We start from the raw sequence: 19175 nt of genomic DNA on the forward strand, positions 1-19175 counted from the left end.
TGTCTGTCTGTCTGTCTGTCTGTCTGTGCGTCCGTAGAGCAGGTACCTCAGTACTGTAGGAGACCACTGGACAACATCGAGTCTCGGTCAGCACGCGAGGGGGAGGGGATGGCGGCGAGGAAGCGAGTAGGGTTTGAACATTATCTGGGAGGGAAGAGGTGCAGTAAAAGAAGTGAATCTAATAGGTGCAAATTGCAGAGTATTGACAGGATGTTTCCATTCACCAGCTCTACACACACCCATCTCAGTAGATATGATGCCCCTCTCTGGGTCAAGGTACAATGTTATTGTAGGATGGTAATTACGTTTCTGTTCAATGTACTTCTGATTCCACTGGACAGCTTGGCAAAGAAGCTACATTTAAGTCTCTGCCATTAGCCAAAACAAAGCTACAATACATATTTCTAAGATGCTACACAAACACGAGCAATTTGTTAAAATACACAGTGAATGTTTAAGGACAGTGATGTCTGGGACCCCGCCTGCCCTGTGCTGACAGCAGGCAAACTAAAAAAAACACGGCTCCTACTGAAAGCAACTATCACAGAATCAAAGCAATTACTAAAGGACAACTGCTCCCAAATTACAAGCTTGAAGTGGCCGAGGGGTCAGCAGCCAGTGGCTGTTGTTTGTCCGGTGGAATAAAGTCACTGGCAGAGAGGTCCGAGGATTTGTTGGATTCCAAGTCGTAATGTTTTACCGTTCGCTTCTCGCTTTCAAACCATTTCTCTCTCCTGAGCCAAGATAATTATATTTACTTAAATCTATAAAGTCTGTTACTTTTACATAATTGGGTGTGAGTCTACAAACCAGTTTTATTTATTATTCAAATTGAATTAGAAGGAATTGAAAATGCAACACGATATTCTGCCGTTAGTGTTGTCTCTGAACTTTCCGTTCGGGAAGAAAGACACGATCTCACGCTTAATTTTTTTTTAACAGCTCTTGAACCACGTAAAAGTGAACAACATCAAATCACTTTCCAATGAATAAAAAAATATGAAAAAGAAATTGATGAGAAAATGAGATAGGAAGTAGAACAGAAAATACAGACGAGTGGATAACTGACTTAAACGCTGTGACTTGATCTAATTACCACTGAAAACTGAACACTTAAATTGTTAATACACGTACATAAAATATATATCGGTTTGGAAGTTACAAAGTACAATACTCCTCTGCATGGTAAAATTTGTAACCTGTGTATTTCTCAAATAATCAGCTTCACTGTGAAAAAGAATATAAAGTTGTGTAGACGGGGGTCAGCGAGTTAAATATTGCATTAGTGTATAAGCTTTTAGAAATTAAAAAGCGATTGACTTACAAGCCCAGACCTAGTCCATTCTTGTTTACTTTGGCGCAAGAGCCCGGGTTACCCCGGAGCCCCGCTCTTCAGTTGAAATCCCGTTGCGGTTCCTGAAATTCCGCGCTCTGAAATAAAACGCAAATGTTGTGCGGAAGAATCGCCACTAAGGTACTAATATGAATAAACATTGTCTCTAAAATCTAAGTACCAAAAACAAGTGCCGGGAGTCACATAGATTCTATCTTTTTTTTGGGGGGGTGGTGAAAGTCTATCTTGCAGCAACATTGAATGACTTCGATGTAATTTCTTGGGATCAATCCCAAATACACTTCGGTAATTCCCAGAGAATTGAGCCGACAACGCGAGAGAAAGAATGAATGAGGTCCTGAAACTTTAATGTCATGTTGGGACTGTCTTGTTGACTGACCTTGGACTTCTAAAATTAGTATTTTACTCTAAATTGCTCAACGGGACTGTTTAATGGGGCGGCGCAGTGGGTGAAGCCGCTGCCTTGTAGTACCGGAGACGCGGGTTCGACCCTGACCTGGGGTGCTGTCTGCGTGGACTTTGTGTGTGAGAGTCGGCGGGTTAATTGGCCGCTGGAAATCCACCCCCACCCCGTGTGTGTGTGTGTGTGTGTGTGTGTGTGTGTGTGTGTGTGTGTGTGTTGGCAGGGGGGGGGGGTGATGGGAAGGTGGGGGAACATCAGATAACAGGGAAAGTGAGTGGGAGAATGGGATTGTTCTGTGTGCTGGCATAGACTCGATGGGCTGAATGGAAATATGAAAGTGACTGTTTAGCCGGAGATGCGAGATTCAGCAGCGAAGGGGTTAAGGTTTGGATTGTGAGACGGAACAGTTGTCGGCTCTCATGCCTGTAAGATGATTAATACCGTCATGGCTTTCCCCACACAAATAAACATAACTCTATGAAAAATAACCTCTGCAGGTTGTGTTATAAACACCTTGTTGCACAGTCTGGGTTTGGGCTGCGCCCCCCAGGTGTCGGGAGCGGGACCCGGGCTGATGTCCCGGACCCCCACACCCGGGGACACCGCACACCCCCGGACACCAGACACCCCGACACCCCACACCCCCCGGACACCCCACACCCCCGGGGACACACGACCCGAGCCGGACTCTGATCACCGAGAGAACCAGGTCAGACCCCGCCCACACATACGGAACAGTTTTACACCGGGGGGGGGGGGGGGGGAGACCAGGGGGTGTCACACAGACCGCCGTCCGCTCCGGTGGGTCGAGTCACCTGGCGAGCAAGAGACCCTCACTCCACAACCTCACTGCAACTGGGCGGGAGGGGGACTGGGAGTGAGGGAGGGGAGGTGAGGAAAGAGGGTGAAGGAGGGAGGGGAGGGAGGGTGAGGGAGGGAGGGTGAGGGAGGGAGGGAGGGAGGGTGAGGGAGGGAGGGAGGGAGGGTGGGTGAGGGAGGGAGGGTGAGGGAGGGAGGGAGGGGAGGGGAGGGTGAGGGAGGGAGGGGAGGGGAGGGAGGGAGGGGAGGGAGGGGAGGGAGGGAGGGGAGAGGGAGAGGAGGGAGGGGAGGGAGGGGAGGGAGGGGAGAGGGAGGGGAGAGGGAGGGGAGAGGGAGGGGAGGGAGGGGGTGAGGTATGGAGGGTGAGGGCGGGTGAGGGAGGGAGGGATGAGGGACGGGAAGGGGAGAGGGGGAGCAGAGGACGGGGTGGGGCTGGTGACTAGGGATGGGGTGGCGGGGTGTGGGAGGTATTGAACGTGGGGCGGGGCGGTTGGGTGTGGGGATTGGGTGAGTGAGCCCGGCGTACCTGAACCCGTGGGACCCCAGTTGTGAGGCGCCGCTTCCTGTGCCCGACCCCTCGGGTGGGACTCCGGGACCCCCTCCCCTGCAGCCCGGACCCCCTGGTCCAGAGGGACCCCTCCCCTGCAGCCTCTCATTTCTTGCTTCGTGTCTTTCAGCCGGTTCGGGACCACCTGCGCCCGGTGCGGGCGGCAGATCTACGCCAGTGACTGGGTGCGCCGGGCGCGGGGCAACGCCTACCACCTCGCCTGCTTCGCCTGCTTCTCGTGTAAGCGGCAACTGTCCACGGGGGAGGAGTTCGGGCTGGTCGAGGAGAAGGTCCTCTGCAGGATCCACTACGACACCATGCTGGAGAACTTGAAGCAAGCAGCGGAGAACGGTAAATGCCGGGTACATCCTCCAATGTAACGGCGGACACTCTGTCCAGATCCCCATCTCCCCCCATCCTCTCCCCCCATCCTCCCCTTCCTCCCCATCCTCTCCCCATCCTCTCTCCTCTCCCCCCACCCTCCCCCATCCTCTCCCCCCACCCTCCCCCATCCTCTCCCCCCTTCCCCCATCCCCATCCTCTTTCTGCCCCCATCCTCTTCCCCCCCACCCCAATTTGCCCCCTCAATGCCTGCTCCATCATTCTATAAGTGTGATCAGGGCTGATCCGTTATGTCAGCCCCACCTCCCTGATTTCATTCCGGATCCTGATTCCCCTAACATCCAAGGATCGATCGGCCTCTGTCTTCTGTAGGGACCTAGCCTCAGAGCATCTCCAGGTGGGGGATTTCCAAAGATTCACCTCTCCCTGGACAGAATTTCTTCTGATCCTGGTCCCCTTATTTTGTGACTGACCTCTGGTTGTAGACTCCCCAGCCAGGGGAAACACCGTCCCCCAGATGAATGTTGCCTGGCTGAGCTCACACTGAGCAATGATGCTCAAGTCTCTGCCTCTAAATGTTAGTCTGGTAGTTTATTGATTACTCTTGATTATAGTTAGTGACTGGTCACTCGGGGAAAGGTCCCACTTCCCACACTTGCCATGCTTAGGATTGGTGGGATCAAGGATAACGGGACTGGAACTTTGGATAGCTTCCTAACTTTGGATAGCTGTAGAACTCCATGACTCATTCTCTGGATTTACAACTAATGCTAACCCAGACCGCCAAAACACATGATGCAGTGTGCCAGCCTAAACCTTATCTGGAGAGAGAAACTGTTTATCAGTGGACACCGACACATGTTGTCCATGTGGGAATCGGACACTGCTTGTTTCCTCCCTTCAAGAGCTCTTGAACCTCCAAGGTACAGAAAGCTTCAGACCAAGTGGTGGTAAATGGGATTGGCATCGATGGGTTCTCACTGGTCAGCATAGACAAGGTGGGCTGAAGGGCCTGTATCTGTGCTGTAGGACTCTGTCTATGATTCTAGTTAAATATTTGGCTGCTGCTATGTGGTGCCCATCAACTAACCGATGGACTCAGGCAGAGGTTTCTGGCAAAAAACTGAGTCATGAGCAGGAGCCACTTCACATTGACAGTTCAATAATATTATGGCTTGTTTGATCTTAGTTTTGAGCTGGGGAATGGATGATAGGTTCACTGCAGCAAAAAAAAGGTCTATTCAGAAGAGGCCATTTGGTCCCTCAGTCCTGCTCTGTCATTCAATAAGATCATTACTGATGCTGCACCTCAACATCCCCTCATTCGATCTCCTTATCTGATGGGTCCCAATCTCACCCAGCAGTTAAAACCCATAGCCCTTTGGGTGGGAGATTTTCATTTCCCACTGTTGGTCATTAGTTGTATGGGTGAATTTGGGATCAGTAATCTATCTCGGAATTTCTAATTGTCAGGGTAACGGAGATTAACAGAACAGATTCCACAGGTGACTCTTGCCTCTGATAAAGCCATCAACCTTCAGTATGTGGTCAGTGGGAAGGAAGAACTTCCCATGGTAGGGAAGGCCAGAACAAGGGGCTGATGCTGTGTTGTTTGGGGTGATTTCAGGAACACTTCCTGCCCATGCGGATACTCTGCCCTCAAACGCTGTTGAAGCTGTTCAAGTAAAAATTCCAGAGGTATGATAAGGTTTTATCAGATGAAGGTATGAAGGAATCAGGAGCCCCACTCATATGATGCAATTGAACAGATTTGAGGGACTGATTCAAACTCAGCCCAGACCAGAAACTCAAAGAAAAACTGCAGTTATTGGAAATCTGAAATAAAGGCAGAAATTGCTGGAAAACACCAGCAGGTCAGGTAGCATCTGTGGAGAGAGATGGTGAATGTTTCAGGTTGATGACGCCATTGTGAATCATCCTGGGATGTTTACATAACATTAAAGGTGATTTATAACGTTATTGTTAAATGGAAAGTGTGGTAACAGTTGGATTAATCTGAATATATTGGAAGAATCTTCTTGGAAACTTCATATGGGCCTTATGTTTTGTATATCAAGTTAGCTTTTCTGGAAAAGACTCACTCACTATGAAACAGTCCTACTTCTTTAACCAAATCTCTTGATTGTGAGATTGGATCACCACTAACCTTGGCAACTGTATCCTTCACACAGAATGTTGAGATCACAAAGGACCTCTACACTTGCAAAGAATTCTCCTGTTCTGAGTTTGTTATTCTCTTAGACTCGATCCATTGAATCTGGTGGGGGGGGGGGGGTGCACCTTTGAAGGGAAATGTTAGACCCACTACCCCACTTTCTCCAAATCGCTCCAATATTTACCCCTCCAAGTGTTGATTCCATTGAAGGCTATGACTGGTTCTTTAGTTACCACTCCGTTAGACAGTGCTTTCCAAATCCAAACCACTCGTTCTTTTAAAGAACCTTATACTCATAGTGTCCCTGGTCCTTTTGCAAAGCATCTAAAATCTATTCCCTCTGGAAATCCACCTTCCAGCCTTATCAATATTTCACTTTCTCGATTTTGTTTATGATTTTAAACATCTTGGTCAAACCTCCTCTCACCCTCTCTGTTCCATGGATTTAATCTCACATGCTCATCGCGTCTCCACTTCATGGCTTCTCTTTGTTTATCTGTTGCTTCCCACTTTCCCCTGATCCTACTCGCTACTATTTCAGGTTATTCACGTCAGCATGCCCCATTGATGCTAATTTTGCTTCACCTCTCGACATTTTGCAATGATTATGATTCACCACTCAGCAGTCATTTAATTATGTGGCTCTGATTTTCCTTACTCACATGGCAGAGGGAGGTTTTATTCTACATCTTGAACAGCAGAAGGAAAACCATCTGAACCATGAGAGTCCCAGAACTGTGGGTAGGTAGGTAGAGGTAGGTGATGAGAACAGAACTTTTTTGTGGCTTGAAGTTTCAGAAAGGGTTAGCCTGGTTGAATCTCATAACCCCAATATGGCTCTTCATTGGAATTGTATTTGATTCACTCAGCATGGACATAAAAAGAACTTCTTTCTCATGACCCACTCACCTTTTTCACCGTTTTGTTTACTGTGTTTACTGTACCCTGCCAAAGGAGCTAGAACTGATCCACAGTCCAGCCCCTCAATGTGTTGGCTCTGATACCTTCCTGTACAATGTGCTGGAGTGACTTTGTGTAATTGTCCATAGATTACTCACTCTCTGCTTGTATCATCTTGTGGTGTCTGTTGCTTGGTATTGTAATGGGCAGAATTCCATGTGCTAGAGCTGTATATTAATTAAGCATGATAGAAGAATACTCTTGAAGATATCTGATGTTTTGGACTATAGGGTCATAGACATTCTAAACTATACATTAAGGTAATTAAAATCAAAGTGTCCTTGTGGTTTATGCAGTATTAACTGGCATAAGACCATAAGACATAGGAGCAGAATTAGGTCATTCGGCCCATCAAGTCTGCTCTGCCATTCGATCATGACTGATTTATTTTTCCCTCTCAACCCCATTCTCCTGCCTTCTCCCCGTAACCTTTGACACCCTTACTAATCAAGAACCTATCAACCTCCACCTTAAATATATCCAATGACTTGGCCACCACAGCCGTCTGTGGCAATGAATTCCACAGATTCGCCACCCTCTGGCAGAAGAAATTCCTCCTCATCTCAGTTCTGAAGGGACGTCCTTCTATTCTGAGGCTGTGCCCTCTGGTCCTAGACTCTCCCACTATTGGAAACATCCTCTCCACATCCACTTTCAATATTCGGCCTTTCAACATTCAGTAGGTTTTATGAGATCCCCCCTCATCCTTCTAAACTCCAGAGAGTACAGGTCCTGAGCCATCAAATGCATCTCATACGTTAACCCTTTCATTCCCGGGATCATTCTCGTAAACCTCCTCCGGACCCTCTCCAATGCCAGCACATCCTTCCGTAGATATGGGGCCCAAAACTGCTCAATATACTCCAAATGTGGTCTGACCAACACCTTATAAAGCCTCAGCATTACATCCTCGCTTTTATATCCCAGTCCTCTTGAAATGAATGCTAACATTGCATTTGCCTTCCTTACTGCCGACTCAACCTGCAAGTTAGGGAATCCTGCACTGGGACTCCCAAATCCCCTTGCACCTCTGATTTCTGAATTTGCTCCCCATTTATAAAACAGTCTATGCCTTTATTCCTTCTACCAAACTGCATGGCCGGACACTTCCCTACACTGGCACTGTCCACATGTTCCTAAAGACAGTGGGTTCCTCCCTTCCACCCCAGGAGCTTGGGTTTGGGAAAAGTCAGTGTAGATAAGGTGATGTTGTTCTGTATGCATCTCTCTCCTGCATGTTTCTATTTGAAGCCAGACTAATCAGTCAGTTCCTAATGGATCTGAATCCTGGATGTGGTACCAGTGAGACTGGCTCGCTGTTTCTGGCAACTACACATGGGGGAGACCACTGATGGGGTTCCGGGCAGTACAACTCATCCCAATCTCCGACAGCTCCACTCTCCACAACTCAGTCAGTACAGCAGGATATACAGCACGGAAACAGGCCCCTTGGCCCACTGAGCCCATGCTGACCATCAAGCACCCATTTACACTAATCCTATGTTAATCCCATTTTTTACTCTTCCAACATTCCCATTAAGTCTCCCCAGATTCTCCCACTTAACACTGGGCCAATTAACCTACCAACCTGCACATCGTTGGGATGTGGGAGGAAACTGGAGCACCTGGGGGAAACCCACGCGGTCACAGGGAGAATGTGCAAACTCCACACAGACAGCGCCGGAGGTCAGGATTGAACCCGGGTCTCTGGCGCTGTGAGGCAGCGGCACTACCCACTGCGCCACTGTGCGGCAGTGGCAGTCTTGAGTTTTGTGCTTAAATCTCTGGAGTGGGGACTGAGGTCACAACCTTTAGCCATGTAAGTGAGAGACCGACCCACAGAGACACAACTAACATGACTTCTAGTTCGATATAAAAGGCTAATGCACAAGGTAAGGGTTCATGGTATTGAGGGAAGTGTGTTAGCACGGATTGAAGAGTGGTTCTCACAAGGAAGGCAGAGAGTCCAAATAAATGGGTCATTTTCTGATGGGTAGAAGGTAACTAGTGGAGTGTCCCAAGGATCAGTGCATGGCCCTTCAATTATTTCCATTAATGATCTGGAGGAGGGGGAAGAGTACAAGGTCTCTGGATCTGCTAACGTAACTAAGATAGGTGGGAGGGCACGTTATGATGAGGACATTGTGATTGTGCAGCAGAATATAGATAGACTGAATGAGTGGGTGAAAACCTGGCAAATGGAGTTTAATGTGTGAGGTCAAGCACTTTAATAAGAGGAATCAAAAGGCAGACGATTATCTCTGTGGAGAATGATTGGAGATAAGTGAGGGACAGAGGGATCTGGATGTTCTTGTGCACAAATCACAAAAGGTTAGCAGGCCGGTGTAGCAAATGGTCAGGAAAGCAAGTGGCGATGTTGATCATTATTGCGAGAGTGTTGGAGCTTAGGGATAGAGAAGTTTTATTCCAAATGTACGTGTGTTAGTGAGGCTACACTTGGAGTACTGTGCATTTAGGAAAGGATATACCAGCATTGAGGATCATACTATGGCAGGGATTCAGGGTTACGGGGAGAAGGGGGGAGAATGGGGTTGAAAAAGATATCAGCCATGACTGAATGGTGGAGCAGACTCGATGGGACTAATATCGTAGGTCACTGGAGACAGTCCAAAGGAGATAATTCCTGGGAAGAGACAGTTGTCCTGTCACCAGTAGATGAAGAAATTAGATCTGTGTTCTTTGGAGTTCAGAAGTATGTGGTGACTGTACTGAGACGCAAGGTCCTGAGGGAGCAGGACAAGGGAGATGTCAAGCTATTTTCACTAGTGGGGGGGTTTCTAATGAGGGGATATGGTTACAAGATAAGTGGCAGTCACCTAAGACTGAGGTGTGTCAGAACTTCCCACAGAGGCTGGTGAATCTCTGGAACTCTCCACCCTGGGGTATTTGAAGAGGAGAGAGAGAGATTTTTCAGAGATCAGGGAACTGAGGGTGAAGTAGAACTGGCAGAGGAGATGATGCCTGAGGAAGATCAGCCATGATCGTAGTGAATCGTGGGGCAGGCTTGAGGGGCTGAGTGGCCTACTCCTGCTCCTTAGGGCTTACCTTCTTACTACCCCTGTATCTATCACACTCTGTATGAGCCTCTTTATTCTCTGTCCTTGTCTGTCCCCGGTTCCCTCTGTAACCCATCCTGTCTATCCTACAGCTCTGCTGGGCAATGATTTGTCCACAGTATGGAAACAGGCCCTTCGGCCTATTGAGTCCATGCCAACAATTGAGCACCCATTTACACTAATCCCACACTGATCACCCCATTCCCGTCAACTCCCCCCAGATTCTACCACTCACCTTCTCATCAAGAGCAATTTACAGCGGCCAATTTACCTACCAACCCGCACGTCTTTGTGACATGGAAGCAAATACATTCAGTCATTGTAAGAACGTGCAAACTCCACACAGACAGCTCCACACTGGAGGTCAGGATTAAACCTGGGTCTCTGATGCTATGAGGCAGCAGCTTTAATGTGGAATCACCCATGCCTGATCTATTTCTTTGATAGGATATAATTGTGGATGGTAGAATTTTCTCCATGGATGCTGCCCGACCTGCTGAGTTCCTCCAGCATCGTTGTGTTTTTCATCTAGATTCCAGCATCTGCAGTCCTTTGTTTCTCTTGAATCCTGACTGTTTTCTTCAATACAAGGTTCCACATTATAGGCTTCTTCAGGAGGTCAGAGGGCTTGGGATCCAGGGAAGCTTGGCCGTGTGGATTCAGAATTGGCTTGCCTGTAGAATGCAAAGGGTTGTGGTGGAGGGAGTGCATTCAGATTGGAGGGCTGTGACTAGTGGTGTCCCACAGGGATTGGTTCTGGGACCTCTACTTTTCGTTATTTTTATTAATGATTTGGATGAGGGGGTAGAGGGGTGGGTTGGCAAGTTTGCAGATGACACAAAGGTTGGTGGTGTTGTGGATAGAGTGGAGGATTGTCGAAGGTTGCAGAGGGATATTGATAGGATGCAGAGTTGGGCTGAGAAGTGGCAGATGGAGTTCAATCCGGAGAAGTGTGAGGTGGTACACTTTGGAAGGACAAACTCCAAGGCGGAGTACAAGGTTAATGGCAGGATTCTGGGCAGTGTGGAGGAGCAGAGGGATCTGGGGGTTCATATCCACAGATCCCCAAAAGTTGCCTCACAGGTGGATAGGTTAGTTAAGAACGCTTATGGGATGTTAGCGCTCATAAGTCGTGGGATCGAGTTGAAGAGCCGCGAGGTAATGATGCAGCTTTACAAAACTCTGGTTTGAGGTGTCCAGTTCTGGTCGCCGCATTATAGGAAGGATGTGGAGGCGTTGGAAAGGATGCAGAGGAGATTTACCAGGATGCTGCCTGGATTAGAGAGTATGGATTATGAGGAGAGACTAAGGGAGCTGGGGCTTTACTCTTTGGAGAGAAGGAGGATGAGAGGAGACATGATAGAGGTGTACAAAATATTAAGAGGAATAGATAGAGTGGACAGCCAGCGCCTCTTTCCCAGGGCACCAATGCTCAATACGAGAGGGCATGGCTTTAAAGTATTGGGTGGGAAGTTCAAGGGAGGTATCAGAGGAAGGTTTTTTAACCAGAGAGTGGTTGGGGCATGGAATGCGCTGCCTGGGGCGGTGATGGAGGCAGGTACATTGGTCAAATTCAAGAGATTGCTAGATAAGCATATGGAGGAATTTAAAATAGAGGGATATGTGGGAGGAAGGGGTTAGATAGTCTTAGGCGAGGTTTAAGGGTTGGCACGACATTGTGGGCTGAAGGGCCTATATTGTGCTGTACTATGTTCTATAATATGACATGTTCACACTTACTTGGTCCCAAATAGCCCTTGGCTTTCTTCTGAGAAAAGGAGAGGGAAATCATGAAATAACGGGCTATGTTCCACAGGGTGAGGTATCTACAGCACCTTGCATGTTTTTCTGCACAGTCCAATCCAATATGACATGCAACTTTCCCAATGGATTGCCATCAGGATTGGGACTTCTCCCCAATTAATTCCATCCTTGTTCTGGAGGCTTTGAGGCTGCTTTCAGTCCCCCAGTATTTCTCAGCTTAGGGGTAACTCTGACAAGGAGCAAATTGGAATCCTCCCCTGTCTTGGTGGCGCACACAGCAGCAGTGACTCATTGAGCCATCGGGAAGGTACGTTTCATGGTTCAGTGCCCAAGATCCCATGAACACCAGAAGAAAAGGTTTATGTTTCAGGCACCTCAAGGGAGAAAATAAGCTAACAGAGTATCTCAGTTCTAACCCTCTCCCATGCATTTGCCTTCACACTTCAGCTGTTAGTGCTGGAGTCACGCAAAAGTCCACAGTGTCAGCATTCCCAATGGATAAAGATTGACCGGAGTCAAAAGTCCTTCAGGGAAGAAAATGGTGAAAAATCAAGTCAAGACTGTAAACAGAAAAGAGGCTTGTGTTCACAAATAGAAGCATACACTGTTCAACCAGACCAAAAAACAGCCCATGTTGGCCAAATATTTCTTTGGCGTCATGGCAATAGAGACGCATTGGCCAAGGTCTCAACCCACAGACACATTCATCTTGAAATTTGATCCCACCCAGACTTCTCCACATTTGATCTCCTTCTGAAAGGCATTGCTTTCAGCCAAGCTCGGGAACCTGTTGCACTTCATGCAACTGATACCTGATGAAACTAATATAGCTGTGTGTAATTACAATTGGAGGAAAGGTTCTGGGGGAGTTACAGATGGATGCTGTTCCTTGCAATGTCGCGCAGACTGATGAGTTTAATTGACAATGTGTGCTGCACTTTCGTACACATCCCCCGGGACACTGGAACTGGCCAGAGGCTCTGCAGTGGGTTAGTTTATCCTTTATGTTCTGTGTTCTCTACTTAAGTTTAACTTTAGTTTAATTCATAAAATGAGAACCAGATTAAATTGCCCTGATTTAAATCTATTGCAACTCTGTGCAGTAATACTTGCATATAATGAAAAGTTATAGCTTTAGAACTTTTAAATACAGTTCATTGAAGTGAATAAGTAAAAAGTCCCCATGCAGTTCAGAAATGTCAGGTAATTGCTCTTCTGACATTTCCATCATATTCGCAGTATGTCTCTCTGACCCACTGGCTTCTGTTATCAGGTGCCAGCTCTCCCAGACCCTCCAGAATGGAACTTTTGCATTTTTCCATAAAGAAAGAAGGAACATGCTCGGATACAGCACCCTTCGGATGTCCCAACTGCTTTAAACCCATGATAGAACATAGAACATAGCGTAGAACATAGAACAGTACAGCACAGTACAGGCCCTTCGGCCCACGATGTTGTGCTGACCTATATAAACCTTATCCCCATTCAATCTATCCCCCTCTCTCCACTTCACCTCCCAGAACCCTCTATTTTTCTTTCGTCCATGTGCCTATCTAATAGTCTCTTAAATGTCCCTATTGTATCGGCCCCTACCACCACCCCCCGGCAGTGTGTTCCAGGCACCCACCACTCTCTGTGTAAAAAACCTACCTCTGACATCCCCCCTGAACTTTCCTTCACGCTCCTTAAACGGGTGACCTCTAGTATTGGCCATCGCCACCCTGCGGAAAAGATGCCGGCTGTCCACTCTGACTCTGTCTATGCCTCTCATAATCTTGTCCACCTCTATCAAATCTCCTCATCCTCCATTTCTCCAAAGAGAAAAGCCCTAACTTGCTCAACCTATCCTCATAAGACTTGCTCTCCAACCCAGGTAGCATCCTGGTAAATCTCCTCTGCACCCTCTCTAAAGCTTCCACATCCTTCCTATAATGTGGTGACCAGAACTGAACACAATACTCCAGAGTCTTACAGAGCTGCAACATTACCTCTCGGCTCTTGAACTCAAATTGGTATAATGTTTGAAGAGCTGCCAATGTCAGAGGGAGTGTACAGCTGGAGATATCCACCGCCATCGGCTAACGAGAGGGCCAGCTGAGCTTGAGGTGTTGTCTCTAGTTATTCATTCACGCAATGTGGCCATCACGGACAAAGCCAGCATTCACTTCTCCACATCGGAGGACAGTGGTGGGCCTGGAGGTCTTGAGCTGGCCAGCCCTTCCTTCCCTGAAGGCCATTACTGAGCCAGTTCCTTTTTATTTCATGCCTTTCACTACAAACCTACCTCTTCAATTCCAGATGCTGTTTATATTTAGAATTTCAGCTGCCCAGCTGCTGTGGTGGGAATTCACTTACATCTCTGGATCAACAGACCTGGCCCCTGGACACTAACCCGGCCACAGGTATCATAACCCATAATATCCCACCTCCAGTTCCCCTTCTCTTCATTGGATGCACAAATGGGAACCCCAACACAGAGTCCTAGAGAGATCCAGCACGGAAAGAGGCTCTTTGGCCCATTGAGTCTGTACTGACCATCAACCACCCATTCACACTAATCCCATTCTGCTCCTCACATTCTCATCAACTCTCCCCCTAGACTCCACCACTCACTATGCACTAGGAGCAAGTTAACAGTGTCCAGTTAATCTACCAATCCACTCGTCTTTGCGATGTGGGAGGAAACGAGAGCGCCCAGGGGAAACCCACGCAGTCACAGGGAGAACGTGCAGGCTTCATACAGACAGCACCCGAGGTCAGGATCGAACCCGGGTCTCCAGTGCTGTGAGGCAGTGGCTCTACCCACTACACCACAGTGCTACCCGAGAATTCAGATCCCTAAGCAGCTGCATTAGAATTTGTGTTCCTGATTAACCCAAATTTTCTTGGCAAAACAAAAGACAAGCAGTTTAACTAAACAGCCAGCTCCACATTAAATAAGCGCACACATCTGACAGAGGTTCAGTGTGACAGTGTGATTTTTTTCTATGGCCAAGTGGTGTCATTAATTTATTTATTTTGATTCAATTCTATAAAATTCAGTGAAAGTGAAAGATAAGAGGCTGCAATAAAGTCCATTATTATTTCAATTAAGAGATTTATAAATTTAATTTGCAAATTGCTTTCAGAGATATTTCTGGTATGTTAGCATCCAATGCACAGCACAGAACAACCTCCTTTAACCAGAGATCTGCTCCACATTTATTGAGGGAGTTAAGTTTGTAGTAACAGGAACGTGAACCCTCCACGCGAACCCCTTCTCGCTTGTAGATGTTGGGATCATTTATCTGAGCTATTTGATCCATTTCACTATGTGACTTTTGGGGATGGTGTTTGCTCCTCAGTATTCAAATGGACGTCTTAGCAGAGACACAACATTTGTCGATGGACAATATCCAGCATTCCAATTCTCTGTGCGAGCTGGATATTGGAAGCAGTGGGGAGTGACCTGGTGATGGCTGAGATGGGATTGGTCAGTGGTGTTGAGAATCATAGAAGTTCCAGTTGACCATAGAAGTGTTAGAGCAAAGGAGAAGACCCGTTTGCCCATTGCTTTGTCAGCCCAGTGCAGTTAGTGTCATTCACAGCTCTCGACGCTTTCTTTCAAGTACTTTTTCCAAAGGAGGAGGTTTACTTGGATGCTGCCTGGATTAGAGGGCATGTGTTATCAGGAGAGGCTGGACAAACTTGGGCTCTTTTCTCTGGAGCGGTGGAGGCTGAGGGGTGATCTGTTGGAAGTGTATAAAATTATGAGGGGCATAGATAGGGTGGACAAGCAATATCTTTTTCCCATTATTGAGCGATCCAATACCAGAGGGCATGCATTTAAGGTGAGAGGGGGTAGGCTCAGAACAGATGTGAGGGGTAAGTTTTTTACTGAGAGAGTGGTGGATGCCTGGAATGCGTTGCCTAATAGGGTGGTGGAGGCAAACTCATTGGGGGCTTTTGAGAGGGGCTCGGATGGGCACATGAATGAGAGGAAAATGGAGGGATATGGGTATTCTGTAGATAGGAAGGATTAGCTGTGTCAGCACAATATTGTGGGCCGAAGGGCCTGTTCTGTGCTGTACTGTTCTATGTTCTACGTTCTAATTTCATTTGAAACATCTACTCCAGAAATGAATGACAGATTGGGAGGATTACTGCATATTGTCCTGGCTTTTGGTAAACTTATCATGGTTTTTATTAATGTTTTGTTTTGCTTAACTAAATGAATGCAAGCTGCTAAAATTTCCATTGTAGAGAGCTTTGGTGCTTCCCAGTATGGTGTGGACTCTCCCTATCCCAAAGGACTCATCTTTCTTTCAAGTTGACAGATTGACAAATTGCTTCAAGTTGACAGAAACAATGCACTTCTAAATTAGCAATTGGGGTTTCTGGCATAGAAACTTTTAGAACCATGTATATTATTATACTATTTGGGGTTGTTGAAGGAGGAAAATAGGAAGAAGCTCAGTAGCCAGGTTCCCTGTTGCATTTTTGTAATTTATAATAACTTATGTCTTGCACTGTACTGCTGCCTCAAAACAACACATTTCACGTCATGCAAGTCAGTGATAACCTGATTCTGATTCACAATCTAATCACCTGAGGGGGGTTCCAGGATTCCAATGACTTGTGTGCCTTCCTGGACAGTTCTGATGCAAACTGGAAAGGCTGGTTATCTGAAATTGCTGTTCTGTGTTGAATCCTGTAATGTGCCCAGGCAGAAGATGAGATGCCATTGGGGCAGTCTGAGAGGCCAAAGACAGGTCAGAGTGGGAGTGTGGGGTAGGATTTGTGGGATAGACAACTGGAAGCTCAGGGTCACCTCTCGAAGGAACAGTGTCTCATCTTCTAACCAGGCACATCACAGCCCTCAAACCTCAACAACATCAGATAACCAGCTCTTCCAGTTTTATCCGCACTGACCAATAACATCAGCCCATAACATTAACTCTGTTTTCCTTCCACATACATACTGACTGATCTGTCCAGCATTACCAACATCTTCCTTAGATACAGGGCCAAAATTTGGGCCCCATATCTAAGGAAGGATGTGGCCCTGGAGACGGTCCAGTGGAGGTTCACAGGAATGATCGCAGGAATGAAAGGCTTTACATTTTAAGGAGCGTTTGATGTCTCTGGGCCTGTACTCGATGCAGTTCAGAAGGATGAGGGGGGGATCTCATTGAAACCTACCGGATACTGAAAGGCCTGGATAGAGTGGATGTGGAGAGGATGTTTCCATCAGTGGGAGAGTCCAGGATCTGAGGGCACAGCCTCAGAATAAAGGGATGTCCTTTAGAACTGAGATGAGGAGGAATTTCTTCAGCCAGAGGGCGGTGAATCTGTGGAATTCATTACCATAGAGGGCTGTGGAGGCCAAGTCGTTGGGTGTATTTAAGGCAGAGATTGATAGGTCCTTCATTGCTAAAGGAGTTAGGGGTTACAGGGAGAAGGGAGGAGAATGATGTTGAAAAAAAAATCAGCCAGGATGGACCGAATGGCCTAGTTCTGCTCCCATGTTACAATCTTATTCAGATTTCCAACACCTTTTTGAACAGTCAATGACTCCCTTGTTTTTGTCTCTCTCTATAACTTGTAAAGGAAACCTTAAGATCATTATAGAGCTCTTGTCACACACACAAGAAGTTCTTTGGTTTCCTCATCTATTTGCTGATCTTTGAGGTAGTTGTTCGAGTGGCCTGCTCTTTTATCTGGGAGACATTTTTTCGGAGCTGTTGGGGTCCGAATTTCTTGCCAATTGCTAATTGTCCTCAAACTGAATGGTTTTCAGGATTAACCACTTGGCTGGGTCTGGAGTCACCAATGGGCCGGACCAGATGGGAATGGCAGATTTGGTAGACAGTGTCATAGAGTCATGCAGCACATTAACACCCCCTTAACCCACCGACTCCTCACTAACTATGAAGCACCCATTTACACCAATTGTATTTTATCCTCCCCACATTCCCAGCCATGGCTCCCAGATTCTACCCCTCACCCACACACAAGGGGCAATTTGCAGTGGCCGATTAACCTACTGGCCTGCACGTCTTCAGGACATGGGAGAAAACTGGAGAACACGGTCATAGGGAGAACGTACAAATTCCACTCAGAGAGCTCTGGAGGTCAGGAATCCAGCCGGGTCGCACGTGCTGTGAGATAGCAGCTCCAGCAGCTTCACCACTGTTTCCAGCTGAAGGGTGCTGGTGAAATAGGTGTGTGGGTGTGGGTGGGTGGTTTGATCTGTAGCTTTCGAGGTCTTCATCACTGCAACTTATTGATTTTCTTCTTCCAAATCGGTAACTGAACTTAAGTTGCACTGATGCTGTGGGGGGTCTCTGGACCACGTCCAGTAGCCTAACCACTGCACCAGCATCGTGCTCGATAATTAGTGGACTCTTCTGCTGATAAAGCAATCTCTTGCTCTGTGTCATTCACACCCCGAAGGGTTCTGAGAATGAATAACATTTTCCTAACTAAAGTGTGAGGTAGCTGTAAGAAGAAAGAAGGCAAAAATCTCAGTCAAACCCAAATTTAAATCAGATTTATATGGCTTGTGTTATTAATAGGGTACAATGGTGTGGAGTGTGCTTCTTCCCCCAATGCTGGTTCATTGATATTTTCCATCTGTGTAGCTGCCTCAATCTCATTTCGAGTGCTATGCAAATGATATTTCACTTTGGACTTTGAGGCCAATGCTGATGTCCAGTAGATTTGTGATGGGAGAAAGGGGTGGGTGGATATTTTTGACAATGGATTTGGTAAGAGCAGCAATTGATCAGGAAGATCAGAAGCAATGAATGCCTTCCTTGCAGAACATCCCCGATAGATCCCATACTCACGTCACCAGTCTGTGAAACTGATGGCCATGCCCCAACGGTCAGTCATGGGAGTCAGTCAGTGGAAGGTTTGAGAGGTAGTACCTCATTAGACGTATCTACTCGTTCAGCTTGGCTTCCAATTCAAACCTCAGGACAGTGTAAAGCTTTACGCTGCGACAATCAGACATCAGGCGGTGCGGGAGACTGTGGTTACCACGGAGCAAAGGTGGCCCAGTCGGACCCACCTCCCAGCACCGGGACCCCCTCGCTGCAGGTCACGCCCCTCACATACCCGCCCAGGAACTGTTCACACGTGATGAGGGTTCCTGCTCCCATCACCCTGTCAGGGTGAGTTCCTGACCCACCCCAACCTCCCCCTGGGACGGGGGGGATATTTCTCCTTCTACCACTTACTTTAAATCCACTCCTCCTGGTGTTTGACCCCCCACCCCCCCCCCCTCCCCCCGCCGGGGAAATAGTTTCCCATTTACTCTACTTTATCCCCCACCTTGTAATCCTCACCCAACCCAACCCCCCATACCCACCCCTCACCCAACCCCCACACCCCCCCACCCTCACCCCACTCCTCACCCCCACCCTTCATACCCACACAGAGACCCCCCCCCCCACCCTCACGCCCACCCGCCCCACTGCCTCCGTCTTTCACCGGACACCACGCCCGACCCCCGGCCCGGGCCGCTGTGATACTCGGGTGAGGGGCATCGAACCCTTGGTTCCAGCGCCGCTCCGCCCCGGTCCGACGCCGGGACCTCACTGCGGAGAGCGGGCGGGTGGCAGCGGGTTACGGGGCAGCATCGGGTCGGTGCAACGCCCAGGGACGCTTCCACTGCGGATCGGTGGGCCCGGTGAGCTCCGCAGGAACAGAGGGGGGTTGTTGTGGGTGACGGGGTCTCGGGGGTCCCT

At 47.9% G+C, this 19175-nt stretch overlaps 1 protein-coding gene across 1 annotated transcript in view; it reads left to right on the forward strand.

The window, feature by feature from the left end:
- The window catches only part of lhx6a (LIM homeobox 6a), a 60414-nt gene that overhangs the window by 21310 nt on the left and 19929 nt on the right, over positions 1 to 19175 (forward strand). The window contains exon 5 of the mRNA XM_052037209.1: positions 3254 to 3474. Coding sequence (XP_051893169.1) covers positions 3254 to 3474 — 221 coding nt within the window. The remainder of the gene's footprint in view (positions 1 to 3253; positions 3475 to 19175) is intronic.

The sequence above is a fragment of the Pristis pectinata genome, chromosome 23 (genome assembly GCF_009764475.1).
Source record: "Pristis pectinata isolate sPriPec2 chromosome 23, sPriPec2.1.pri, whole genome shotgun sequence".
NCBI lineage: Eukaryota > Metazoa > Chordata > Chondrichthyes > Rhinopristiformes > Pristidae > Pristis > Pristis pectinata.